The following is a 27,612-nucleotide window of genomic DNA, read 5'->3' on the forward strand; positions in this document are numbered from 1 at the left end:
CACTCCAGTATTCTTGCCTGGAGAATCCCATGTACAGAGGAGCTTAGCGGGCTACAGTCCATAGGGTCACAAGGGTCGGACGCGACTTAGCGACTACACCACCACCACCGAGGGCTAGTCAAGACATTCAGGCTTTACTGGGGCTCCGGTGGCTACAGGAGGGAGCAAAACCAAGTAACAGTTTCCCTTGCTCGCTCCCTGAGGGGGGACGAGCTGGTTGCTTATATGTGATGAGGGTAGGGGTGCATCCAGGGGTCAGGCTGAAGGGATGGCTTAGGTGGCCTCCCCACCCCTTTGGGGGTGTCCAGTGCAGGGGACATGCACAGTACCCTGCTTTTGCTCCTGACACCTTGTTTTCTGTTCCTGGCTCTTCAGAAGTGGCAGCTGAGTTTTTCTATCTTGTTGTTGGTAATTTGCCCCAACTGTGCATCCACACAGTTGTTTTTACTGGCTTATAATTTCTTTGTATTTTGTTGCTCAAGGAGACGTCTGTCTAGGTGCAAGCACTACAGGAAAGAGTCCTGCGTCCCAGGCCCCAGCCTCAGTGCCACAAAAGACGGTCCTGTGGGCTCAACAGGACCTGGACTGGGTCAGGTGGTCCTCTCATCACATGCTTGGGGGACAGAGCAAGGTCCAATTGCTATAGAAGTCTCTTAACGGTTTCCGTACTTTTAGCTAAGGCGCAGTTGCAAGCATAAGCCCTTAGGATTATAAAGTGAAAGTGAAGTTGCTCAGTCATGTCCGACTCTTTGCAACCCCATGGACTATAGCCCACCAGGCTCCTCAGTCCATGGAATTTTCCAGGCAAGAGTACTGGAGTGGGTTGCCCTTTCCTTCTCCAGGGGATCTTCCCAACCGAGGGATCGAACCCAGGTCTCCCGCATTGCAGGCAAACGCTTTACCGTCTGAGCCACCAGGGAATTCTGCTTAGGATTATAAGCAGAATTGAAATTTATACCTAAAACTCCTTTTGATATTGTTGAACCCCAGGAGTCTGCTTTAGTACCTTACTAAGTGCAATGCACAGAGTTTTCCTTCCCTTTTTAATTTTTTCTTTTCTTTGTATTATCTTCGAGGATTGAAGCCACTGCTGCGGCCCTCAGAGTCTCTCTGAGGGCAGAGATGCAAACAGTGGAGGAGGCAGAAGGGAGTCTGTTGTGACCTGGGTGGAACCCCATGCACACCTAACTTCTAAGTGAATTTGTGCAGGGCAGTGAGCTGGGGTGGGGGTGGGGGGTGGGGTGGGCAGTGGCTGCCTTTCCATAGAAACCAGGGTAGAATTAGACAAAACTGCTACCAACAACCATGTCAGGGTTCTGGAAACTGACCTGAGTCAGGCAACAAATTAAAGCATTTATTCTTTTTTCCAATTTTTTCAAAAAATATTTTTTCGTTATTTTTATTTTGGCTGCGCTGGGTCTTCATTGCTCTGCAGCATGTGGGGTTTTAGTTTGCCAACCAGGGATCAAGCCCACACCCCTTGCATTGGAAGGTGGGTTCTTAACCACTGGACCACCAGGGAAGTCCCAAGAAGCATTTATGCTTGAACACCTGCTCTTTGGGTCAGACCAGCAGGAATGGTTTCAGGCAGCGGCCTAGAGATGCCCCTGTGCACCCCTGAGGGGAGCAGCAGCTTTGCCGCCCTAGGTTCGGGTGGGAGGCAGAAATCCAGGGCTTTTTCAGCAGAAGGCGGTGAACCCCGTAGGCAGTGAATGGGGAAGCCTGCAGCTTTGCTGGTCTGAGCTCGAGGTCCCATTTGGGATGAGCACCAGACCCCTCAGAATGTGATGGGGGCCTCGGGGGAACCAGAGCGCCTCAGGAGGGTCGGCTTAACCGACTGGGGTCAGGGGGGTGCCCATGTGTGGGTGCGGGCCTGACGCAGACCTGGGGGACTTTGGGGTGCGGGCCAGGGGAGACTTGCAGGGTGATGGGCGTGCCCTAAGACTGATCCTGGCATTGGTTGCACAGACTGAACACTTGTCCTGAGGACTGAGTAAAATAATTTAGAGAATGCTGCCTTACACACACGTTTTTCTCTATAATATCAAAGTGAAATAGACCCTGTATCAGGAACCGTGGCTGCACATCAGAACCACGCAAGGTGCTTCTGAAAAGGGAGCTGCTCCCCGCCCCCTGCCCACTTCTACTTAACTCTTTCCTAGGGGAAGGCCCAAGTCACAGGCGGTTCAGGAGCCCTCCAGGTGAGTCCCACCTGCAAGCACGTCTGAAAACCATCGCACCTGGTCGGCGTGCGGTCCGCGGTGGACCCTAGAAGCTGGGGAGGTCTGAGACGGGCGCTGAGCAATGGAGGAAGAGAGGAGACAGCCATCTGAAGGCACACAGGGAGACAAAGGCAAGAAAGTGCGGCGGCGGGTTGGGGGGCGCTGCCGAAGAGGGGCCGCGGAGTGGGGAGGGTCGGGGGAGGGTGAGACTGGGGTGGGGCGGGGGACAAGTATTCGGTGAACGTCTTCTGTCCACCTGACAGCCCAATGTGACCTTTTGGAGAGGAGGTGACCACGGTTTAAGGTGAGGCAGGACAGGTTGGGTTAAAGATGGAGATGGGTTCAAGGTTAGGAAGGGTCGCAGCCGACCTTGTCCATCAAACGCACGAGAGCCAGGCAGTGAGGGCGCGGGTTCCGGCCTCGGCTGTGAGTGGGGAACCCGTGCGTTGGCGACTGGGCTGGGGTGAGTGTTCTGTTCCCAGTTGATAAGGTGACGGCTGAGTAGGCAAATGTGAATTTGTAAAGTGACGGGCGGGGGGAGGACCCGGATTCTGCAGATACAGGGAGCGGCAGAAGTAGAAACCCAGTAACTTACAACTCAGGACAGTGAAACCCAGAGAGGCCACACCCGGTCCCACTCCCCCTCACCCAGGGGCTGACAGCTTCTCTGAAGGGTGGCCGCATCCAGGCCCAGAGTTATACTGGGTCATCATCATCTGTGGTCTGGCGGCTGGGAGAGAGAGAATGGCAGCCTTAGGACAGGAGCTCGCCAGGCACAGGTCCCATCTGGGAAGGGTCAGCGTTGAGGCTGGGGATGTGCAGGGCACCTCACAGGCCCAAAGTGGCAGCCGGGAACCGGCATGAGGCCTGCGTCCCACACGACCCTGATAGAGTTCCCGCTTCTTAAGCTCCCCGTGTCCTTCTTAAGGATCAGAAAGGACAGAACATGGGGTGGGAGAGGAGAGAGCAGGGAGGAGGCGGTGCACACAGCTGCTGTGGAGGGTTTGCTGCATTATGTACCCCCCCGACATGGGCTCTCGTGTGCCCACCCCAGCCGACTCCCAGAGTGTTGGTGAAGGAAGACCTTTGAGAAGAGAATACAGCATTGGGCAGGAATCTATGTGCTGAACTAGGGCTGGGCTCTGGGCCCCGGTGGTCAGCAGTGAGTTGAAGATGTTTCCTTTGGACCTTTTAGCCAAGCTCATAATTACAGGATGTGTTCTCGGGCACCATTCCACATTTTAGGGGCTTTAACTCATTTGTTACATATAATAACTCACTTAATGAGTTAAAATAATAGCCCCATGCCAGCTATTACGTTAAATGCTGACGGCAATTATGTTAAATGTGAATTGGTGGTAAAATAAAGACATTGTGATATATATGGGTTTTCAGAAAATAAGCTAGCAGGAAATTATTTTACTAAACATTCTAATGCGTAACATACTCTTACCAATAAGCAAAATAACGCTATTCATGATTTACTGCTGTGTCTGAGAGGTTTATCTGGGGCAAAGGTTACAGGCGGTTATTACCCCTGACACCTAAGGAGTCTGGGCTGTGTGCTGGGACCCGGAGGGTGAGAGGCGGCTCCTACCCTCCAGGGACTGCAGACATTGAAGGGACAAAGTCGGGAGGCAGCCGAGCTGACTGTACTTCGCAAGGCAGGACTGTGGCTGGGAGATGCGGGGGTTCCACCTGTCTGGACTGAGGTTCTCCAGCGCATCTCTCGCCGAGGTTCTGTCACTGGAGCTTTGATGCTGGAGTTGGCGGAACCTCAGGTTGGCCTGCTTCCAAATCGAGTTTCTTGTCTTTTGTGTCAGCGTCATTGCTTGTTACATTTTCCTTCAGCAATTTTATAAGAAACATTAGATTACTTAAAAAAAAAAATCCATTTCTTGCAATCATCAGAGCTCCGCAGCTAGGCAGTGACGACGTGTGACCCCAGCCCTCCATCGTACCTCTCCGCTCCCCTCCTGAATCCTTACCCAACCCTTTCCTCCTCCAGCATTTTATAAATGAGAAGGGACATGGCACAGGTCTGACGGGTCTAACCATCAGCACCCGGTGTGCACGGGCTCCAGGCAGGAGATGCAGGTGTGACACACAGGGACCGCCACGCAGACACCCAGCCTGGGCTCTGGGGTCCCCTCCTCCTCACAGGCGCAACTTCCCCAAACTAGAGACGTTCCTTTTACCTGCTGCAAAACTGCTCCTTGACTCCAGATAAAGTGAAAACCATTTTGCAAAGAGCTGCAGGCTAATGACCTGCAGCCCATGGTCAGATCAGCCAGGATCTCCGCAGAGCTCAACACCCCCAGAGTCCTGTAGGCCCATCTCACCATCCCCAGGGCCACAGACACCCCCAGACCTCGCCGACTCAGGCAGGAGATCAGCTCAGCCTGTCCTCCGAGTGAGCAGAGACAGAGAACTCATCACAGCCGCCCCGACAGCCCCCAGTCTGCAGGGCCCGGACAGACAGGAGTGGGGCCACCCAGTGTGAAATCAACCCACTGAGGGTTAACCCAGTAAGGCCAAGTGACAGCAAAGTAGCGCAGACCCGCCGGCTGAGAACATTCCACTTGTGAGCTCACAGCCCCAGACTGGAAGGGGTAGAAAGCCAGATTCTACCCTCCCTGCCTCAGTCCTCTCAAACCTTCCCGCTGTTCCTGACCTCACCCAGGGTGCGGCCACAGGGCCACGGATGACCCTGCTCAAGCATGGAGCCCCAGGGTCCCATCTGAGGGGTGGGGGGTGAGGATGAGCCACTCTTACCGTCGTCTCTCCCTTCATTAACTTTGTCACTTTGTAGCTAAGACAGATGATAAAGCACATCAGCAGGCTCGCGGCCATCACGAGGCCGCCCGCAGCGGTGAGCATAATCTTGAAGTCAAGCCTCTCAAGTATCATCTTGTGGCCAAGCGCACACCTGGGCAGAAAAGTGCCAGGAAGCAGCGAATGTCCCCCCACCCCTGGAAGCAGTGAATGTTCCCCCACCCCGCCTCCCCCCACCCCCAGCCACTTAGCAACCTCCATAGGCTTCCTTCAGTGGAGGGAGAGGGAACCCAAGCCACAGAGCCTTCTGCATGTAAAACATGGGTGGATCTCCCTAAGCTGGTCCAGGGTGGGTGGAAGGTTTACTCCGGAGAGAAGGACCCACCCATGTGGGAAGAATCTCTGTCTCTCTCGTGGGCAGTAACGTGCAGCTGCACATGACAAACAGGCCTATACTTGGGCCCATGGCTTTGCTCCCAAACCCTGCATGCATCCTAAATCACTTCAGTCATGTCCAACCCTCTGTGACCCTATGGACTGTAGGCACCTCTGTCCAGGGGATTCTCCAGGCCTGAATACTGGAGTGGGTTGCCATCCCCTTCTCTGGGGGATCTTCCTGACCAAGGGATTGAACCTGAGTCTCTTAAGTCTCCTGCATTGGCAGGTGGGTTCTTTACCTAGGAAGCCCCTGAAATACATTGAACTTTCAGAATCAGGCTTACAAATCTCCTGTGGGAATAACTAAGGGAATGTTTTTTTTCCCCCCCAAATATTATGTGTACACTGCTGAGAATACGCGAACCCGTTTTGTAAACGATACATATTTTAGGGGGGAAAAAAATGTCAATTTTCCCCACTGACAAAAGGGTCATGCCACCTCAGTATTTAAGGAGATGCTAGAAACTCCCTTCCAGACCCTTCTGCAGGCTCAGAGGTGGAGAGTGTCCTGCACAGAGGAACCAGCCTCTCCAGAAACCAGGAGCCCCCATCCCTTGTTCTGTCTTTATTGTCGACCACATGCCTCCCTTGGCTATCTTTCCTCCAAAATCCAACCGAGTTCCTCAAAATCCAGTTTACCTGAAACGAGCAATTTAATCAAACACTCTGAGCCTTGAGAAGTGGGTCCCTTCAAAGGCTTGATAATTCCTGGAGAGAAGAGAAGTGACTCCCGGAGAAAAGCCAACAATTTGAGTGGTAGCAACACCTCCCTCAGTCCAGGCGTCCTGAGCTGTGTGAAGCCAAATAAAAACAAAATGAATCATGGGAACAAGATGCTTCAGTAATGAATCCCCCCACCCCCATTTCTGTGATTCTTGGAGGGATCTTACTGTCACCATGAAGAATACCTGACTTCCAGATGTGCCGTCTTATGCCAGAGCTCAAGGGAGGGACGGGTATGTTCTGGGGCTTTGAGACCCATAGGGCTGTGTGACATCAGCACTCAGAACACCAGCTTCTGGTCACAGAGTTCTCAGTTCTGTCCTGGGTTTAGGTTTATTTTCACCTCCCAAGAAATGCAGAATGTCTGCATAACAATTTTCGTCGTTTTGTTCCAAGTCCAGAAGCTTTGTGCGTTCTTGTTTCCCCTAGAGAAAATGTTTAGGGTTTGCCTTCTAATCAAGACATAGTTTGAGATTTCAATAAAAAGCTGGAAGAAAACCTGCCACATACAGAGGTGAACAGTGTCCTCAGACCCAGAGAGATCTGGCCACATGGTGGACATTTATGTAGCCGCTTAACTCGGATCTGTGTTCACTGACATATATTGATCTAGTTAAATCAGTTGATAAATATAACTGACATAGATACTTGACATATGTAACTATATATATAGTTTTATAAATGGCTATATATAAATAAAGCATATAATTGATACACATGTCAGAGTTTTATGTATGGTTATGTATGTTGTACAGAGAGCATACAACTGACAGTATAGTTAAGAACTGTGTACTGACATTAACAATGCTGTGTGGTGAGGAGACACTAGAGTTTGGTTCTGGTCCTGATCGCATGTCTCTGATCACAGGGTACAGAGAGCCTGCCAAGCCAGTTCCGCTAGAAGAGAGGGTTCATTTAGCTACAGGAGGCATCTCACAGAAGCCCAAGGGGCAGGAAGGGAGTGGGGTGGGCCTCGTGGGCACAGGCCCGGGGACTGGCAGTCAGCAGGCTCCTGGCCGCCTCCCTGGGCGTCTGTCTCTGTGTGAACGTCGCTTGTCATAGTCCCGTGGGAAGTATGTGAATACAAGATGCCTGCACGCACGACACTTGATGTAGCTTCACTCCACCTTTCATCTTCGTACTTTTTGTTTTACAGAAAGTTTTTAGATTCCAGGCAAAAGCTGATTTCAAATTTAATAAAACAAGGCCACAGTTGAAAATGTAAATGCTGTCTGGGTAAATATGATGATGATAAAGGGTTTGAATTATGGTGCTGGGGAAGACTCTTGAGAGTCCCTGTACTGCAAGGAGATCAAAGCAGTCAATCCTAAAGGAAATCAACCCTGAATATTCATTGGAAGGACTGATGCTGAAGCTCCCATACTTTGACCACCTGATGCAAAGAGCTGACTCATAAGAGAAGTCTCTGATGCTGGGAAATATTGAGGGCAGGAGGAGGAGGGGCGACAGAGGATGAGATGGTTGGATGGCATCACCGACTCTATGGACATGAGTCTGAGCAAACTCTGGGAGATGGTGAAGGACAGGGAAGTCTGGCGTGCTGCAGTCCATGGGGTCGCAAAAGAGTCGGAGATGACTGAGCAACCGAGCGGCGACAAAAGTTATCGCTAAGTTTTAAGGCACAGTAATAGTAGGTCAGATGCTTTTCTTTCTCTTCTTTTCCCGTCTGTGACGGGAAGTGCTTGGCTGAGGTTGCAGACTTGGGAATCAGAAGGAAGTCCTTAGGGTTGGGTGGGAACGAGGCCCAGCTGCCAGACAGCTGAGCCCTGGGGAGGGACGCCAAAGCCCTCACCCCGGGTGAGGCGGGTTGGAGATGAAGGTCAGCTGGGGCACATGGAACTCCAGGGTTGGAGGGGTGTGCTTCATGGAGCAGGATCTGCTGCAGCTGCCAAGCAGGGAGGAGCAGTGATCTTTTGGGGGGAGGCAAAAAGCTGAGGTGGGGGCCTGTAATGACGTAGAGAAGGCAGCGGGGGCCTTCCTAAGCCTCAGTGCTCAGGGCAGAGGCAGGCTGCCTGTGCAAACCAAGTGCCCAAAGTTTAATCACCACCAAGATTTTGTGGTCGCTGCTTTCCCCCGCCTGGCCACCCAGAAATAAGTTGTGGGCCCATTCTTGTTCTGAAGCCTAGGAATAGAACCACATTGCTTTATTTTTAAGTAATTTTATATATTTATTTATTGGGTGTGCTGGGTCTTTGTTGCTGTGTGGACTTTTCTCTAGCTGCAGCAAGCAGGGCCTACTGTCTAGTTGTGGTGTGCAGGCTTCTCACTGCAGTGGCTTCTCTTGTTGTGGAGCACCGGCTCTAGGCACTGGGGTTCAGCAGTTGAGGCTCCTGGACTCTAGAGCACAGGCTCTGTAGTTGTGGCCCACAGGCTTAGTTGCTCCATGGCCCATGGGATCTTCTCAGATCAGGGATCGAACTCATGTCTCCTGCATTGGCAGATGGATTCTTTACTATTGAGCCACCAGGGAAGGCCATAAATATATATATTTTTTAAATTTATTAAAATTATAAATAAATTATTCATTTATCTGCTACATCAGGTCTTAGTTGTGGCTCAAGGGGCTTTTCATTGTGGTGCACAGACTCTCTAGTTGCCGTGGGTGAACTTAGTTTCTCTCCAGCACATGGGGTCTTAGTTCCCTGACCAGGAATCAAAACCTTGTCCCCTGCATTGCAAGGTGGATTCTTAACCCCTGGACCACCAGGGAAGTTCCAGAACGACGTCGCTTTAAAGTGCTCAAAAAAGAGTTTAGAGGCAGGAGCCAAAACTGAAAGAACTTTGCGTGCAGCTGTTGGCCCAAAGAGCCCTATGTATAAATCTGGTCTTCCTTCTCCTTCACAACACACAAAGGAAGAATTACTTTAGTTCAGTGACATAAAGAAATGGTCTCAGGGTGGACTTTTATGGTTTGGATCTTTCGAAGTTGGGAGCATATCTTTGGGCGCCTTAAGAAGTCCAGAATTTATATTGGCAACACTCAAAGAACCTCAAATATAGAAATAGGCCATCATGGGGGATTTCTATAGAACAGCTGTATTTCACTCTTGGAGCGTCGGAAACGTCTTAAGTTTAACTTGGTGTGAATACTCTAAATTCAAAAGGCATCCCAGTTGGAGTGAATTATACCTTTAGCCAAACATGTGTCACCCTCTTCCCAGTGGTAAACTGTTCCAAATACATTGCACATTTCGTTGCTGAGGGATGTAACAGTTTTTGATGTTTTGTGATTGTGAACTCAAAAGTGTTAGTTGCTCAGACGTGTTTGACTCTGTGACCCTATGGATTGTAGCTTGCCAGGCTCCTCTGTCCAAGGGATTCTCCAGGCAAGGAAAATGGAGTAGCCATCCCCTTCTCCAGGGAATCTTCCTGACTCAGGAATCGAACCTGGGTCTCTCACATTGCAGGCAGATTATTGTCTGGGCCACCAGGGAAGCCCCCAAACTCAAAAGTATCTGAGTGAATTTATTCTATTGACACTGACATTATGCCAAATATTCAGGATGAGGAACTAATAAGGACAGTTTAAAGCAATCTTGTGCTGTTTCAGAGCATGAAATTAGCATTTGGATCTTGAAATGAAATGAAGCAAAATTACAAAATATTAATTCATAGAACCGTCACTTGGGTGGAATTCCAGAGTCCCAGTCCGGATCCCTTGTTCAACCTAGGCTGTCTGAATTGGGGTGAATTGCTTCGACTCTATTCCAGTTTCCTCATTTGTAAAAATGGGGCTAGTGGTGGAACTAGGTGATTCTAAAACTCTGGATTAAAGAAGAATCCAATAATACACTTCCACTGTATAATCATAAGGAATCTGATTTAGGTCATACCTGAATGGTCTAGTGGTTTTCTCCACTTTCTTCAATTTAAGTCTGAATTTGGCAATAAGGAGTTCATGATCTGAGCCACAGTCTGCTCCCAGTCTTGTTTTTGCTGACTGTATAGAGGTTCTCCATCTTTGGCTGCAAAGAATATAATCAATCTGATTTCGGTGTTGACCATCTGGTGATGTCCATGTGTAGAGTCATCTCTTGTGTTGTTGGAAGAAGGTGTTTGCTATGACCAGTGCGTTCTCTTGGCAAAGCTCTATTAGCCTTTGCCCTGCTTCATTCTGTACTCCAAGGCCAAATTTGCCTGTTATGCCAGGTGTTTCCTGACTTCCTACTTTTGCATTCCAGTCCCCTATAATGAAAAGGACATCTTTTTTGGGTGTTAGTTCTAAAAGGTCTTGTAGGTCTTCATAGAACCGTTCAAGTTCAGCTTCTTCAGCGTTACTGGTCGGGGCATAGACTTGGATTACTGTGATATTGAATGGTTTGCCTTGGAAACGAACAGAGATCATTCTGTCGTTTTTGAGATTGCATCCAAGTACTACATTTCGGACTCTCTTGTTGACCATGATGGCTACTCCATTTCTTCTAAGGGATTTCTGCCCATGGTAGTAGATATAATGGTCGTCTGAGTTAAATTCACCCATTCCAGTCCATCTTAGTTCGCTGATTCCTAGGTAAGGAGCAATGGCTGCACTTTGCTGGAGCAGCCGTGAAGAGATACCCCACGTCCAAGGTAAGAGAAACCCAAGTAAGACGGTAGGTATTGCAAGAGGGCATCAGAGGGCAGACACACTGAAACTATAATCACAGAAAACTAGCTAATCTGATCCCACGGACCACAGCATTGTCTACCTCAATGAAACAAAGCCATGCCGTGTGGGGCCACCCAAGACGGATGGGTCATGGTGGAGAGGTCTGACAGAACATGGTCCACTGGAGAAGGGCATGGCAAACCACTTCAGTATTCCTGCCTTGAGAACCCCATGAACAGTACGAAAAGGCAAAAAGATAGGACACTGAAAGAGGAACTCCCCAGGTTGGTAGGTGCCCAATATGCTACTGGAGATCAGTGGAGAAATAACTCCAGAAAGAATGATGGGATGGAGCCAAAGCAAAAATACCCAGCTGTGGATGTGACTGGTGATAGAAGCAAAGTCTGATGCTGTAAAGAGCAATATTGCATAGGAACCTGGAATGTTAGGTCCATGAATCAAGGCAAATTGGAAGTGGTCAAACAGGAGATGGCAAGAGTGAACGTTGACATTCTAGGAATCAGCGAACTAAGACTTAACAGTAATAAACCACATTAAAACTTGTTTGGCTCTCAGAAAACCAACACTGGAGATATGACAGTGATAAGGATCAGGCCCACTCAGAAGATGAACAAGGGAGAAGGTACTCCAGATTGATTTCAGAAGGATTCCCTCACATCCCAAATCCCTGGACGTTGCCTTTTATGACCGAAGAAAGCAGTTCATTTACCTCTTCAAAGGGTTCTTCGTAATAGAAGACTTTCCAGTCTGACGTTTTCTGTTGTCCTTGACTGGAATTTGTCAGACAACCAAGTTCTTAGTTAGAAGCTGTCCTCAATTACCGCAGATCTATATATATGGCCAGCTTCCCAGGTGGCACAGTGGTAAAGAATCTGCCTGCCATGAAGGAGACATTAGAGACACAGGTTTGATCCCTGGGTCAGGAACATTCCCTGCAGAAGGAAATGGAAACCCACTCCAGTATTCTTGCCTTGGAAATCCCGTGGACAGAGGAGCCTGGCGGGCTCCAGTCCATGGGGTCACAAAGAGTCGGACATGACTCAGTGACTGAGCACATATATATACGGCCATGACAGATCATCCCATCATATGGAAAATTGTGAAGAACTTCAAGCCCCCAAAATCTGGTACAGCCACAGTATGCTTACCTCACTGCTATAAATTAATCTAAAAACCAATGATTTCCAGAAAAGCCAGCCCTAACTTTCTTTGCAGGGGTTTGCATTGATGTGAGTAGAAATCGCGTCCTTGCTCCTTACCCGATGAAGATTACTGAGGTTTCCCAGGAACAGAGCCACAGAACCATGCTACTAACCTAGACTCAGCGGACTACTCCTCCAAGACTCACCACTCAAGTCTTCTTCCTCGAAAGCAACGCTTACTGAAAAGTCGAGGGCAAACAACAGATTCCTGACTCCCTTCAAATGGCTTCTTTCTGTCTCAGAGCAGTGGCTTGACGTTTGTGACGTTGACCCCTCCCACCTGAACTCATGAGGAGGAAAATAGGCAAATGCAGAGACAGAGGATTTCTAGGAGAATAAGTCTGATTTATTTTACAAAGAAAACAAAGCAGATTTTTACTGAAACAAATATGGCTCCTTAAAACTCAATGGGAAAAGCATTACGTGAGCTTTTAAATTACTTGATTGGAAAATCCAATTTCTCAGGTAGAAAAAATAATTCAACAAGTCATTTTACAGAAGGTTCAAGAAAAGCATCCTGAGGAACCCGTCTGCCTTCCACTTTGTCTAGGGCTCTGTAGCCACGTTCCCAACACCCACCGTCTCGTCCCTCCACCCACACTGGCCCTGATTTCATGGGGAGACGGAAGGCAGCCATAGCCATGGGTCCAACCATGGGAGATGGCACTCGCACCCTGAAACCCAAGGGCATGGAAATGACTCTGTGTGTGTGGGTATGCTCGTCACTCAGTCGTGTCTGGCTCTTTGCGACCCCATGGACTACAGTCCCCCAGGCTCCTCTGTCCATGGGATTTCCCAGGCAAGAATACTGGAGTGGGTAGCCATTCTCTTCTCCAGGGGATCTTCTTGACCCAAGGATTGAACCTAAGTCTCCTGCACTGCAGGTATATTCTTTACCACTGTGCCACCTGGGAACTCATTAACCCCCAAATTAGGTATAATCAAGGGACATGTCCAGGTTTAATTAACAGAGTCTTATTCTGTGTGTGCTTGTCACAAGGGGACAGAGTGACAGCTGTCCTGATATGAGACGCTGTAGATTTTGTACTACTTTACAGTTTAGACAAAATTTTCAGTGCTTCAATAATTGATTTTTGAAAAATTGATGTGTAAATCTGTCCCAAGGACAATGCAAACTAAACTACAAGGGAGCTTCTGTGGTAACCCAGGAGCTAGGAATCTGCCTGCCCATGCAGGAGACCTGGGTTCAATCCCTGCCGGGAAGATTCCACATGCCTCGGGGCAGCTAAGCCCCTAGAGCTATTGAGCCTCTGCTCTGGAGCCCAGGAGCCCTAGAGCCCGTGCTCAGCAACAAGAGAAGCCCGAGTACTGAAACTAGAGACAGTGCAGCTACAAAGACCCAGCACGGCCAAAAATAAATACAATTGCAATAATTACAAGTGGAAAAACAGCAAGTGATAATTCTACCAAGTTATGACAGATGTCAACTCACCAGTGAAAACACCCGGAAACCTCAGTGTATGAAAAAGCAGTCTGTCAAAATTCAGCTTGAAAGTGAAAGTTGCTCGTTTCTGACTTTTTGTGACCCCATGGCCTATATAGTCCATGGAATTCTCCAGGCCAGAATACTGGAGTGGGTGCTCCTGTTCCCTTCTCCAGGGGATCTTCCCAACCCAGGGATTGAACCCAGGTCTCCCACATTGCAGGCGAATTTTTTGCCACCTGAGCCACAAGGGAAGCCCAAGAATACTGGAGTGGGTAGCCTATCCCTTCTCCAGGGCATCTTCCCAGCCCAGGAATCAATCTGGAGTCTCCCGCACTGCAGGTGGATTCTTTACCAACTGAGCTATCGGGGAAGCCCTAAACACGTTTATTCCAGACAATTTTCTAGCCCAGTTAGGATCTCTTCAGAGGGGTGTGACTGGTGAGCAGAGGGGCGGCATGGTGAGACTCACACGCAGATGATGCGCAGGGCGGTGGGGGAGTTAGCAGCAGCACCTCCTCCCACCCTCGGGCCAGGCCAGCAGAGACGTGGCGGCCAGGCAAGCTCTCATCTATAGGGGCATCATGCACGTAAATCCAGACCGTCAACCCCACAGGAAGGAGTATATGCCTGACTTGTGTATCATGTTCTCTTTCTCGAAGCTGAGATCAGTTAACTATGACAAGGACAGCCTTGCATGCTCCAGGCACTGGAAAAAACAGAGCGTGTTTTACGCAACTGGACAAGAGCCATGTAGCAGCAAGTAATGAGTATAATATTCTAGTGAGAATTCAGGGGGTGGCAGAAATTTTACTTATTATTAATGTTTTAATCATCACTTTGTAAAATGTATTAAGTAAACCAATTCAAATCAAAACTCAGTGTGAAGAATGTGAAATGGAAAACTACAAAGACATTTTAAATAAATAATTTATTTATTCAAAATAGTTTTCTTAACCTTATTCACAGTTTCAAGTTTAAAATGAAAAAAAAGAGGGGGTGTGGGGGAATAGGGGAGGTACCTATCCTTGATCAACTGTCATACAAAGTCAAAGAGAAGCAGATCTGTTCAGAACATGCACTAAAGACAGACTTGCACAATGGCTAGTCTTCGAAAAATCCTGTACTGAAGCTTAAAAAGGGTAGGCTTTTTCTGTGCAACTGAGAAGGAAACATTGTGGATGCACCAGAAGTTTCTTTAACCCACCTGAACCACTGAAATCATTTGGATAAAAGCTCCCTTGACCAAAGCAACATTTATCCAAGATAATTATCGCTTAAACCCACGTAGCTTAACATACTTCAAAAATACTTAAAACTGTTAACTGCCTCACAGCAAGTCTATTAATACTGAGGTACCACGTACTTTTCAAAGAAACGAACGCAGAAGCTCTAAGTCTGATTGTGATGTTGGCGCCTCCGACGAAGAAGCCAAAGAACTCTGCCACGATTGTCTGTCGTGGGAAATGAGAACTCTGTGTTTCCACCGCTGTGCCTGTTTTAAGTGGGTATTTCCCTCATATTTAATGACACGGAGCACCGAATGGAAACGCTAGTACCCGAGTGCAAAAGGCACTGACAGCATCTCTGTGGATGCGGCCCCAGGAGGGAGTCACTGAACGACGGCACTGCTGCCTCCGCCACGAGCCAGCTGGTCCAGCAAATGGATGAGGAGGTCAACTCTTTCCAAGAGAGAGGCGTTTTTGTTCGCAGTGGCTCTCAGGAGCTGGGAGTAAATCTGCTTGTTGGTTTTGAGCACTACGTCTTCATCAAGGTTACTACTGGGTTAAAAAAGAGAGAGCAAGAAATGAAGGAGAGAGTGGTGCCCACCAAGAGCTGTGAAAGACTCAAGAACTAAACACTGACGGCCCTGTCATCACTTTTCATGGAAGCAGGGGTCCTATCAATGCCGACTTCATACCTACTTTCCCGAATTGACTGCTCATGGGCCTGTTTTTAAACACTTATTTCAAACCATCAATTAAAGCCAATGATTATTCTTTTTATAAATATTCGAGTGTCTACCATGTACCAGGAACTGCTCCTGGTCATGAATAAAACAGACCTGGGTTCCCGGCCTTCATGGAATCCACATTCTACTGAGGGAAAGCTGGGTCGGTATACAAGTATCTGGGTAAGGTGCGGGGAAAGAAACTCCCACAAGTCATTTACTTTACCTTGTTTTCTTTTTAGCTGAAGATAGCAGCTTGATGGACTGGAGGAGAAGGAATGACAAGCGAGATTCAAATATACTGAGGAGTTTTGTCACTTCTTCTCGATTAAGACTAGGCGAAGAATCAGCAGCTGGAGGGGCCTCTTCACTCTTAGGCTAAAAACAACAAAAAGTGATTTCAGCTCAGTCACCCCACAGTTACCGCTTCATACTAAAGTGGTGGAGCCACAGCTTGAATAATCCAGCAAACGTTTTAACTAAAAACAAAGAGCAAATCTGAGAGGATTTTTGTCCAGGGACAGCCCTGCTGGCCACCTTGTCTCGGTATCCTCTGCCTCCCTCCCACGAGAACATTCTGATAAGACTAAACCACGTGAAAAAACTGTCTCAAACCTAAACGGCGCTTAGGTAGAAGAAACTAAGCCTGAGCGAAACCCTCCCGACTCTCCAACACCACATGTTCAAGGAACAGATGGAAACCGGTCCCGTGTGGTTTGAGAACCAGAAGCCGAAGGTCATAGGATGGAGGCGCCACGGACACTCAGGGAAGCTTTCAGCCACAGAGAAGGCAGCATGAATACACGGATGCTGGGGAATCTGAAAGGCCTTCCTAGGGAGCCTGCCTAAGCCCACTCACCGTTCAGCTGCAGGCAGTTTAGTGGAAACTGATACAGACCTTTTTTTCCTCTTTATTCCCAGGGCCCTATTATTAACCAAGGTCTATGTGGTTATTTAAAGGAACGATTTTAAAATATAAAAGATACACTTGCAAATCAGTGTTTAATAATTCCACCAAAAGAATAAAATAAATCACTGTTAATGTGTTTTTATGCAAGTGTTAGTTGCTCAGTTGTGTCTGACTCTTTGCGACCCCATGGACTGTATCCCGCCAGGCTCCTCTGTCTATGGAATTCCCCAGGCAAGAATACTGGAGTGGGTTGCCATTCCCTCTTCCAGGGGATCTTCCCGATCCAGAGCTCAAACTTGGGTCTCCTGCATTGCAGGTGGATTCTTGACCATCTGAGCCACCAGGGAAGCCCCATGCAAAGCATATATATTTATGTATTTGTATACATATACACTATACATACACATGCATGCATATGCCCACTGTACACACTCACCATGTAGCATTTACTTTAAGACACGTAAAAAACTGATAAATCTTTTTTTCCACTTACTTGGTCAAATTCCTCCACAAGCTCCTTTCTGATAAGCTGGAATGCATGCTTAGTTCTCACCATTATATCAAGGGCTCCAGATAGTGTTTTTAATTTTCCAACATTGCTATTCTGACCTAGAGTGGCAAACACAAAATGATCATTCCTTTAAATATAGAGAAACTCATGCAATGTATTAATGAAAATTCTGATTTTCAAACACTGTGAAGGTAGCTCATGAAAATCCCAAGAGATCTTCTAAATCCAACTTCTGCTTAGTAATCATCCCTAGAGAAAAACAGTAGAACTAGAGAAAGCAATAAACAATCATGGTTTTCTTGCCTCACTATCTGGTTTCATACTCAAGAGTAGTAAATATTTTTTTTTTAAAAGGAATTAACCATACTTATCATCATAGCAAATTTGTTCCTAGTATTTACTTTTTTAAAAAAAATAAAAATGAATCCTGCTCATTCTAAGGAATTCAAACATGGAAAATTCAAAGATGCAAACTAGAAAAGAAGACCTCCCCACACCACCCCCAGAAAGAGCTACCTGACATTCAGCTATGCATGTACTGCCAAAAATTTAAAAAGGTGCTTTTAGTAAAAGGTATTTCTTCCTTTTTTTTTTTTTAAAGATCTTTTTGATGTGGACCATTTTTAAGGTCTTTATTGAATTTGTTACAATATGGCTTCTGTTTTCCGTTTTGCTTCTTTGGCTGTAAGGCATGTGGAATCTGAGCTCCCCGACCAGGGACTGAATCTGCACTCTGCATTGGCATTGGAAGGCAAAGTCTTAACCACTGGACTGCCCGGGAAGTCCCCCAAGTAAAAGGTATTCCTAAAAACTGTTTTGAGTAGGTAATACATTCTCAAAATGTGTAACGTTCAAGTGGGCATACACTGAAAGCCACCCTGCTGGCCTCCCCAGAAGAGACAGTGCCATCAGTTTTGTGTCCATCCTTCCGGAGATATTGTGTAAACAGGTATTAATTTTAATTTTATAGAAGAAAATAAATGAAACCAGTAGAATTGCTGTACTTCAAATAAATGTTTGTTTCTTTACCACACAAGAGATAGTTCTCACAAGATACTTCTGCAGAAAGGGAACAGCTGAACAAGGTAGAGGAGTGAGTTTAGAAAAAACACTCAATGGTGGAGAGCCAGCTCACTCCAAGCTGGGGAAAACGACAGAATCAAACGTCTTGCTTTAGCCCTGCCTGCCCTCCCACCTCGTCTTCACCTTGTTCGGGCTCTGCGGTGACCATGCAGAGGGACTCAGTGAGGCCACCATGCCTCCACCACCGCGTCTCCATTCCCACCTTGTTCACGATGATTAAAATCTCTATCTAAAGTAACTTGTCACAATTTTTTTTTCAAATAAGAAATCCTGGGCTGTATTCCAGTATTTCTAGTCATTATTAAACATAATCTAACACATTTTTTAAAAAGCATTTCAAAAAAAAGGTCCCTACCCCAAGACATGAACTATGGACAAATTCAAAAGAAGACAGCATTACTTACATCCAAGAGTGATCCACAGGTCTGCCTCACTCTAAGACAATCCAACACTAAGCCAATGCATACAAATCTGAGAAATAAAGAAGACTTACTGGTCATCTGAAATTCTGCAAAGGCTACTCTTTCTAACTGTACTCTAAGGAGTTCACACGGAGCGTCTTTCAGAAGCTGAAAAAGCTTTCCAGCTTTGCTGTAATGAAGGTCTGCCAGCACCCGGTGCTGCTTCCTAAGCTGCTCATCTCCAACCTAGAACCAAAAATAAAATAAATCCTAAGGCTTGGGCTTCACAGTAACTACTTCACCAAATCTCTGGATTGCTAAATGGTTTTCAGCGTTCAGTTAAGTCCTAGAGTTTTTTGCTCTTTCATCTGGGCCTTTGTTTTGTTGGTTTTTGTGTGTTACGTGGGGGAGGAAGGCTCCATCCTTCTGTGTGCAGGCGCCCAGCTGTCCCAGCGCCAGGGAGCTGCCCGGGAACTCTCTCACGCTGGCATCTGCCGTGAGGATGTGAGGCCATCTGACAAATGTAAGTTTAGGTTGGGGGCCCCCTGTGGCTAGTGAAAGAGTCTAGGGCCAGCTCAGAGTGGAGAGAGAAACCCTCTCCATGTTAAGCTGGGCCTCAAAGGACAATATTCTCAGGATAAAGGCAACCCAGAAGCAAACCCACACCCAAGGGACTGCAAGGTAAGCTGTCTTGGTGCTAAGGAAGGGAAAACAACAAAACCATTAAAAAAAAACATCCCTGAGAAACTATATAGGCACAAGACTCCTGGCAGAAGCAAGTCACCCTCTCTGAAGGAAGGCACCTTGACCTCAGGCCCCAGATTATTCTCAGAAATACATAGGTTTGAGCACCAGGATTCACGTACAAGACTGTTCATAGTATTGTTTCTAATTAGCCTCAAATGCGAACAACCCCAAAGTTCAGCTATCACAGAATGGATAAATAAACTGATATACTCATTTAATGAATCCTACTGAGCTAAGTAAATGAAGAGTTATGCATCCACCTGGAAGAATCTCCAAAATGTGATGTTAACTAAACAGCAGTTAAGTCACAGAAGAATATATACAGTATAGTTTGTCCTATAAAGTTCAAAACCAGATAAAATGTAAACATACTGCTTAAGTGATAAAACACAGAACAGGTACGGACATAATAGAAAACCGGGGACAGTACCTAATCTGGGCGGGCACTGAGAGAGACTCAGTGGGGGGAGGGGCACACAGCGTGCACCTCAAGGACTCTTCCACTCCGTAACCTCGAGGTGAGGCACACAGGGCTTTCCTTGGTTATTTCTTAAACTGTACAAATGCTTCACATGTACCTTCTGTGTCCTTTGATATGCATGCTCTATTTCACAGTAAAATTTTTTAAAACTGGGTGATGGATACTTTAAAATTGGCACAGAACCATTTCTATAGAGAAACTACATTAAAAAAAAAAAAAGACTAAATAATACACTCAGGCAAATATCTAATTTTGCAAACTAAGGCCTAATCAATTGTAATGGAAAAAATATGCGACATGGGGAGAGGGGAAATACCTACCCTCCAAGCTTTTCTGAAATGGCTACAAGAATACATGGCATTTAAAATCTGTACAGAAATGTAAGAAAAGCACCACTTCTAAATGGACTTGAACTGGAATGGCAATACCTGGTTCCTCAGACAGCTGTGGTACATGGACGCCAGCCTGTGATGGATGGTTGCAGCTCGGTACTGACAGAGGGGCTGTCGGGCAGACACCGAGTCCACATCGCAGTATTTCAGCGACTTCATCATCGCCTCGCTGACTTCTTTTTCAATCTGTGTATTTTTTTTTTAAGGGAAAGGGAAAAAATGACCATCTTATAATCTTATGTAAGAATTTTAAAAACAAATACTGCTTGTCAAGGAAAAGACTGTAACAGATGCTGTGTATCTGTTAAACAAAGGAATATATAAGGTTAATACTTCATAATCCAGCAAATATTATTACCTGCTCTTGAGCTTTTCTAGATAATGGAGCATAATCTTGTTGTAGAGTTGCCATCGTAAAATAAGTAGTGGACAGTTCCCAATTCACCGAGTCCCAGACGGCTGGGTGTATGTCCCGTGTTCCCAAGGACCTTAGAGCTTTCAGATAGTAATCAACAGCCTGTGAGGGAGCAAAGAGGGCCGCTGTGACTGAGCTTAAGTACACACCTTAAACTAAAACATGCCTCACAATCACCCCAACATCAACTTCACTTGAGAGAATTTATAGAAGGCCAGTGTCATGAAGAAAGGGAAAAGAGTAAATCAATGACACTTTTCAATGAAGAAAGTGATTTCAAGTGGACTGCATGCCACCCACCTTTCCCCTTGAGTCTATCATCAGCCAAGCTGTTTTACGACTCGTGTGAACCATGAGGATGCATTTCTTCCTTCATTTTTTTTTCTCCTTTATAAATGAAAATTATAGCTTATATAACTAGCAAACTAGATAAAATATTTTTTTGACAAGTCTACAGATAGAACAATTTGCTGGGTTTGGCTGTATAAAGAAGCAACCCTTCCCACCTCTGTCACCACAATGCTGAAACGCATGGTCATTGTATTTAGCCAAACAAAATCTCACCGAATTCTATCACCCACCAATAATTTCTACATTTCCAGTGTGTATTTATCCACTTTTTCTATGAATATGTAAACTTAAAAAAATAAAATCACTTTGTTTTAAAGCTCAATATGCAATGAACATTACTCACTGAACATAATTTAAACAGATTCAAAGTTCTTGATTAAATGGGTGTTCTTGAGTTCTTATACCTCCTCCAATATTAGATACCACCATTTGCCAAAAAATTTTACAATTTGATAAAATAAACTCAGTTTAAAAATTTCATAAAACTTTAAAATTTGAAATTGTTGTTACATATTAACCAGTTTTTTTATTCAAGGTTATTCGTTCTTCTACTGGGGCAGTTTATTTTCAATGATTCTTAGTTGTTCTTTCTATGTTAAGGGTTTATTAACCTCTGATCTATCATATGTACTTTATTTTCCCTAGGTTTGGACTACTTTGCAACTATGCTTTCTATTGTGCATTTAAAAAACAATTTTTATGCATCTGAATATCCATCTGTTGCTCTGTGTTTTTGCTCACTGTGTTATGAAAGGAAAGTCCCATCTCATCAGATAAATATCGACCTGTATTTTCCTTTGAGATTTCTACAGTTTCACTTCTCCACATTGATCTTTCATCCATTTGACACTTACTCTGGTGGTGGTGGTTGTTCGGTCACTAAGTCGTGTCCACCTCTTTGCGACCCCATGGACTGTAGTCAACCAGGCTCCTCTGTCCATGGGATTCTCCAGGCAAGAATACTGGAGTGGGTTGCCTTTTCCTTCTCCAGGGGATCTTCCCAACCTAGGGATTGGACCCATATCTCCTCTCTCCTCACTGGCAGGCAAATCCTTTACCACTGTGGCACGTAGACTGGGGTGGCTTTAATCTGGTTACACCAATGCAATTTACTGAACAATCGTGTTCTCCCTATCAATTCAACCTGCTGTCTTCACTACTGAATTCTTAGTATTCTTAGGCCAGGTGCTGATATCTCATCCTGTGCCATCACCACAGTTAACTATTTTAGTTTTATAACCTTTTAGTGGAGCTACAGCAAAGTGTAAATGACAATCAAGTATCAAGAGATGAAGCCCAATGTGTAAGCAAGTGTGTTACCTTATTGTAATACAAGCCTTCTTCCGGTGAAAATTCACGTTTAAATTCATCACCTGCGCCACAGTGCGCCTGTGCACAAATCCGCATGAGTCGTCCCGTGTTACATAATAAAAGGGCTGCATTTGTGGCATCGTCAATTGACTCAAAGTTGTGAATTCCCTTTTCAAAACAAGAAAAGCTTTTTTTCCACAACTGTTGCTCTGCAGTGGACACAGTTTTGCTCACTTTGCCAAAAAAGAAAGAAAACAATTGCGTAAGCAGGTATCAGCGTAAGCCCACCAGTGTGTCTCGATGAGAGGAGCGTGGCAGTGACAGGATGTCCAGGGTAGCACCAGCCACCTGGATCAACTGCAGCGCACTGTTCTCATCACACCTGTTATATTCTCTTCACACCTGTTATATTCTCTTCACACCTGTTATATTCTCTTCACACCTGTTATATTCTCATCACACCTGTTATATTCTCTTCACACCTGTTATATTCTCTTCACACCTGTTATATTCTCATCACACCTGTTATATTCTCTTCACACCTGTTATATTCTCATCACACCTGTTATATTCTCATCACACCTGTTATATTCTCATCACACCTGTTATATTCTCATCACATCTGTGTTCCCCACCCCTGAAACTTATGTTGAGGACCTAAACACAAATGCAATTCATTTAAGGCCATTTGTTGCTGTTGTTCAGTCGCTAAGTCGTGTCCTCCTCTTTTGTGACCCCATGGACGGTAGACTGCCAGGCTGCTCTGCCCATGGAATTTCTCAGGCAAGAATACTAGAGTGGATTGCCATTTCATACTCCAGGAAATCTTCCCAACCCAGGGATTGAACTCGTGTCTTCTGCATTGGCAGGTGGGTTCTTTGGCACTGAGCCACCAGGGAGGTCCATAAGGTGGGATTCTGATCCAAAATAACTGTCCTCATAAAAGAGACAGATGCAAGCAATATGCACAGAGAGAAGGCCAGGTGAGAAAACAGCAAGAAGGGGGCCACCTGCAAGCCAAGGGGAGAAGTCTCAGAGAAATCCAGCCTTGGACTTTTAGCTCCAGACTGTGAGACATAAACTTCTGTTGTTGAAACCACCTAGTCCATTGTAGGTTTTTTTTTTAACTTTTTATTTTGTATTGGAGTACAGCTTACTCCTTGGAAGGAAAGTTATGACCAACTTAGACAGCATATTAAAAAGCAGAGACATTACTTTGTCATCAAAGGTCCGTCTAGTCAAGGCTATGGTTTTTCCAGTGGTCATGTATGTATGTGAGAGTTGGACTATAAAGAAAGCTGAGCACCGAAGAATTGATGCTTTTGAACTGTGGTGTTGGAGAAGACTCTTGAGAGTCCTTTGGACTGCAAGGAGATCCAACCAGTCCATCCTAAAGGAGATCAGTCCTGGGTGTTCATAGGAAGGACTGATGTTGAAGCTGAAACTCCAATACTTTGGCCACCTGATGCGAAGAGCTGACTCATCTGAAAAGACCCTGATGCTGGGAAAGACTGAGGGCAGGAGGAGAAGGGGACGACAGAGAATGAGATTGAGATGGTTGGATGGCATCACAGACTCAATGGACATGGGTTTAGGTAGACTCCGGGAATTGGTGATGGACAGGGAGACCTGGCGTGCTGCAGTTCATGGGGTTGCAAAGAGTCGGAAACGACTGAGCGACTGAACTGAACAGCTGATTAACAATGTTGTGATAGTTTTAGGTTGACAGCAAAGGGACTCAGCCATACATACGCTTGTGTCCATTCTCCCCCAAACTCCCCTTCCACCAGGCTGCCACATAACACTGAGCAGAGTTCTCTACTATATCCCTATGCTATACAGTAGGTTAGTCTGTGTTATTTTGTTATGGCAGCCAAGCAGGCTAAAACAACACTCTGAATCCTCTTCTCTATTAATAAGCTGGTATTAAAGCAAGCAAATAAGAACATCTGAGCAAAGAACCATTTTATAAAGATTCTAGAGACACAGTCCCATGAATTTTAAGAGGCACAATCTGCTTCTTCTCTAATTCTCCTTTCTGACTACCACTTTTCATATGCCTTTACTGACTTCCTCCTCCAGAGGCACCTTAAAAGCACATGTTCTTATATCTCAATTTAAAAAAATATACTATATATATATATAAATAACAACAACAAAAAAGCTCAGGTTCTCCCACCAGCGATGACCTCTTGTACCCTGGTGCCAAGTACAGCTCACAGAGCACAGGCATACAGTAACTTACTTATTCAGCTTATGCATTGTCCCCAGTTCTCTCAACCCTTTTTGTTTCTCATGCTGTGTGTACAGCCTCTACAATTTCACCCATTCTCATGGGTTCAACTATCACCCCGATGTAAATGGTTCCCAGCCTAAGCCTCGCTAACCCAAAGAGCTCTTGCTAACCCACACATTTCTGACTACTCAGACCATTCACTCACGTGTCCACTGGCCTCTCACACTCATTGCTACTCTCAACACCCACTGACACTGCATCTCTGGCTCTTTCCTCTGCCAACTCTGGTCAGGACATCCCACCTTTCCCACGTCTGCCTGCTGGCGCCCTACATGTCACGTGCAATCTGCCCAAACTATACCTTCTTCCCACAAGCCTTCCAAAAACACACAACTCGAAGAAACGCCTCCTTTCCCCACTCCTCTACTGTACTGCATTGGTACTCACAGCATTTTTCAGAGATATGTATTCATATCTGGCTTCCCAACTCGGACAACTACGTCTTAGCTGATTTTATATCCAGCACAAAGCCTACCACGTGGCTGACTGTCCAACTCACTTCTGAACTGATCAGGTGGAGGACAGAAGACACGGAAATGATAACTCCCACAGGAAAATAATGTCTCTTCCTACTTTTATTTCTTGAGGATTTAATAAAAGATAAACAGTGCATCCCTTTATGACATTAAACCAAATGCCTCAGGTCTTGGCTTGAACTATGTAAAAATCAGCATGATTTACTAACAGAATAGGTGACAAAGAGAGGACTCCAGAAAGATACTCACCTAGTCTCTCACTCTGTAATGCAGCAGCCTGATTCATGTAGAAGACACCGATTTCATTTCTAATGTTACCCATTCTCTTCAATACTTGTACATAGTGTTCTGGATTTTGACTTTTTAAGTCACTAAACTGCAAGATTTCATTAGCAGCCTCATAACATTTACAACTAACTGAAAGTTGACTTTCTAAGTCTGTAGACAAATCAGTGGCCCATGCAAATCCTTAAAAGAAAAAAAGGAAACATTACGAGTCATATGAACCCTTCCTTAGCATCTAAGTAATCTAATACTTTTAAGACAAAAACAAATAGATGCAATATAGTATAAACATTAAAATTCAATTAATACCACTAAAATTTTAAATTTCAGAAGTAAAGGTCTCTGAATTTATTTAAACAACTGTATTTTCTTGAAACATTAACATCTGATTAAAAGAAGTATTTTCCTGCCTAAAAATACCAAACAATTCCCAAGACCCAGATTTTACCAGATCCACTGCTTATTGGTACAGACCTAAAATTGTCCACTGATATGAAGTAAACCATTTTTTTCTTTTTAATTACTGAAAACCATTCTTGAAATAAATTTCTGACTGCTACCAGAGGCTAGTTATGTACATTTCCTTCTCCAGAGGATTTTCCCGCCCCAGGGATCGAACTTGGGCCTCCTGCATTGCAAGCAGATTCTTTACCGATTTAGCTATGAGGGAAGCCCCATTGTATTAATAGTAAGTTTAAGTTGCAGAAGCTAACTGATAAGTTCTAAAGACTTGAACCTGCCATCTAGTGGAGACTGGAGTAAACTCAGGGGCTGGGCCCAAAAACTCAAGGGAAAAAAGGGCAGTACCCCTGCTAACTTTCAGGGAGCACATCACTCTTATGAAGAAGTATCTTAAGTGAAACTAACATGATGGGAGCTGCAAAAACAAACTACGGATTTTCTCACCACGTCTATTAAAATAAAACGGTCATCTGAGAAATTCAGACAGGGAGGAAGGGAAGAAAGAGGGCCAGAATCCCCCAAGGAAATAATACATTTCCTCCCTCTGTGTACTTCTCTAGATGTTAACAGTCCAAAACTTTTTGGAATGTGGGTATCAAGAGATATAAGAACTCAAGAGCATAATAAACAATTTCATGATACATTATAAAAGCACCTTACGTCTCATTTACTGCCCTAATTGCAGGTGCTTATATCTACTGGATAGAGCTAAGAGGAGGAATACTGCTGCTGTGAACTAAATTCTCCCATCTCCCAGGTTTAAAATCTGACGACTCCAAAAACAGACAGCTGTGAACCACGTTTAAAAAATAATGACCTCTGTATCTTAGCCCCCAGGAACCATTCAGAAGGTAACACATTCATTTTTACCCACTGCTAATTCCTTTTCAAAAGAAAATCATGGGTTGGTCAGTTGACGAAAGGGTTATTACAGAAAGACTAAATGGTTGATATGTAGAGATTATTTTTAGTTAGTTCCAGATGTATAATTAGTAATTATAAAATACTTCAAAACCATTTTATACACAAATACACAGGATTGTGTTCAATGTTAACATTAAGAAATGATGAAACACTGACATTTCTGGCACTTCTCTGAATCCAAGTACAAGTCCCCTCCCTCGCATACCCTGACAACTGGACTCCCTGTGGAGGCTGTGCAGGATCTCCTGGTCCTCTTTCGTTTGGTAATTAAACTCTTCAAGGTGTGCCGCCCTGTTGTTTGCATTCTGGGCCAGCATTAGCTGGATATCACCACAGAGCGTCAAATATTGAGAAAGAAACAGCAGCACTTCAGAAAGCATATTTGTGCAGAGGCAGCAGTAAGTATCTATGTGGAAAGAGCAGGAAGGAGAAAAAACACAGCACATTAAAAATGAAGGAACATAGTAAAACTTAAGAAGATCTTTCGTGTATTTCCAAATGAAGGGCTGTTAAACCAGAGTGGAAAATACTAGGAAACATACAAGGTTAGAAAAAATTTTTTACATTAAAATTTCACTGAGTAAAATTTCACTGTGATTCAGATGCCTTTTCTGATCTCTCCTCCCAATGCTATTAAACATATTCATCTGCAGTGACTTACCATGGCTCTGCAAAGCTAATTTAATATATCGTAATGCCCTTCCGTATTTCTGAAGACTCATGGCAGCATCAGACAAGACGTAATAGGCCTTCGATGACTTGAGAATCAGCTGGAGCTTCATTTTATGTTGCCAAGAACCAGGGATCATTCCAGATTGACTGGAATAATTACCCTTCTGAAGGGAGCCCACTACGACATGAAGGGGAAAAGACGCACATTTTATTTGAATATAAGTCTCACTGTACAAAAAAAAATTGTTTCTTGATATAAACACACCAGGCTTCGGTACAATTGACAGCTACAACAAAACTGGTAAATACTATACTACTTAAAACACATTAAGTATTAATAGAACAGCAGTGTTTCAATACTCTTGAGATCTCCAAAGCCCTGCTTCCACGCAGCGGTCAACTCTGTCACTCTCTTTGGGGGTCACAGACATTGCTGGGCTCATGACTGACATCTACTTCCTTTCCGTAGCCTATGGCTCAACCTGCCCCAAAGTTCACCTTCCTAAAGCA

General features: G+C 45.3%; 2 protein-coding genes across 8 annotated transcripts in view; both read right to left on the reverse strand.

Annotated features, from left to right (window-relative positions):
- Positions 1-1,314: 1,314 nt before the first annotated feature.
- Positions 1,315-6,400, reverse strand: LOC145523350 (uncharacterized). 2 transcript variants are annotated; one of them, XM_081533480.1, is made up of 7 exons: positions 6,344-6,400; positions 6,075-6,225; positions 4,998-5,151; positions 3,820-4,067; positions 2,871-2,952; positions 2,592-2,719; positions 1,315-2,329 (listed from the first exon to the last, which is right to left on the reverse strand). In XM_081533480.1, exons 4-7 carry the CDS (start codon positions 4,049-4,051, stop codon positions 2,187-2,189), a joined length of 585 nt encoding a protein of 194 aa, XP_081389606.1. In that variant the 5' UTR covers positions 4,052-4,067; positions 4,998-5,151; positions 6,075-6,225; positions 6,344-6,400; the 3' UTR covers positions 1,315-2,186. The 2 variants fall into 2 exon arrangements, with proteins under 2 accessions (XP_081389606.1, XP_081389598.1); XM_081533472.1 differs by having other exon boundaries at positions 2,592-2,773.
- A 7,950-nt stretch (positions 6,401-14,350) lies between these two features.
- Positions 14,351-27,612, reverse strand: part of EDRF1 (erythroid differentiation regulatory factor 1) — a 31,870-nt gene continuing 18,608 nt past the window's right edge. For 2 of the 6 annotated variants that reach the window (XM_081533229.1, XM_081533217.1), the window contains 10 exons: positions 27,092-27,280; positions 26,636-26,836; positions 25,009-25,227; positions 21,997-22,220; positions 20,269-20,427; positions 19,947-20,096; positions 18,383-18,536; positions 16,789-16,904; positions 15,612-15,763; positions 14,351-15,212 (listed from right to left, as the gene is read on the reverse strand). In XM_081533229.1, the coding sequence (XP_081389355.1) occupies positions 15,047-15,212; positions 15,612-15,763; positions 16,789-16,904; positions 18,383-18,536; positions 19,947-20,096; positions 20,269-20,427; positions 21,997-22,220; positions 25,009-25,227; positions 26,636-26,836; positions 27,092-27,280 (1,730 nt within the window). In that variant the 3' untranslated portion in view covers positions 14,351-15,046. Of the gene's footprint in view, positions 15,216-15,611; positions 15,764-16,788; positions 16,905-18,293; positions 18,537-19,946; positions 20,097-20,268; positions 20,428-21,996; positions 22,221-25,008; positions 25,228-26,635; positions 26,837-27,091; positions 27,281-27,612 lie in introns of all 6 variants that reach the window. The other 4 variants (XM_081533220.1, XM_081533212.1, XR_014066459.1 and 1 more) reach the window with 3 other exon arrangements.

The sequence above is a fragment of the Giraffa tippelskirchi genome, chromosome 2 (genome assembly GCF_054371585.1).
Source record: "Giraffa tippelskirchi isolate mGirTip1 chromosome 2, T2T-mGirTip1v1.2.pri, whole genome shotgun sequence".
NCBI lineage: Eukaryota > Metazoa > Chordata > Mammalia > Artiodactyla > Giraffidae > Giraffa > Giraffa tippelskirchi.

What these genes read in the sequence shown, in the direction of transcription:
- LOC145523350 (XM_081533472.1), bottom strand. Translation starts at nt 4,051, where the DNA reads ATGACGCTGACACAAAAGACAAGAAACTCGATTTGGAAGCAGGCCAAC. An exon ending in ATGTCTGCAGTCCCTGGAGG is followed by an intron (nt 2,953 to 3,819) that starts GTAGGAGCCGCC and finishes TCTCTCTCCCAG; the next exon opens with CCGCCAGACCACAGATGATG. An exon ending in GAGAAGCTGTCAGCCCCTGG is followed by an intron (nt 2,774 to 2,870) that starts GTGAGGGGGAGT and finishes CTGTATCTGCAG; the next exon opens with AATCCGGGTCCTCCCCCCGC.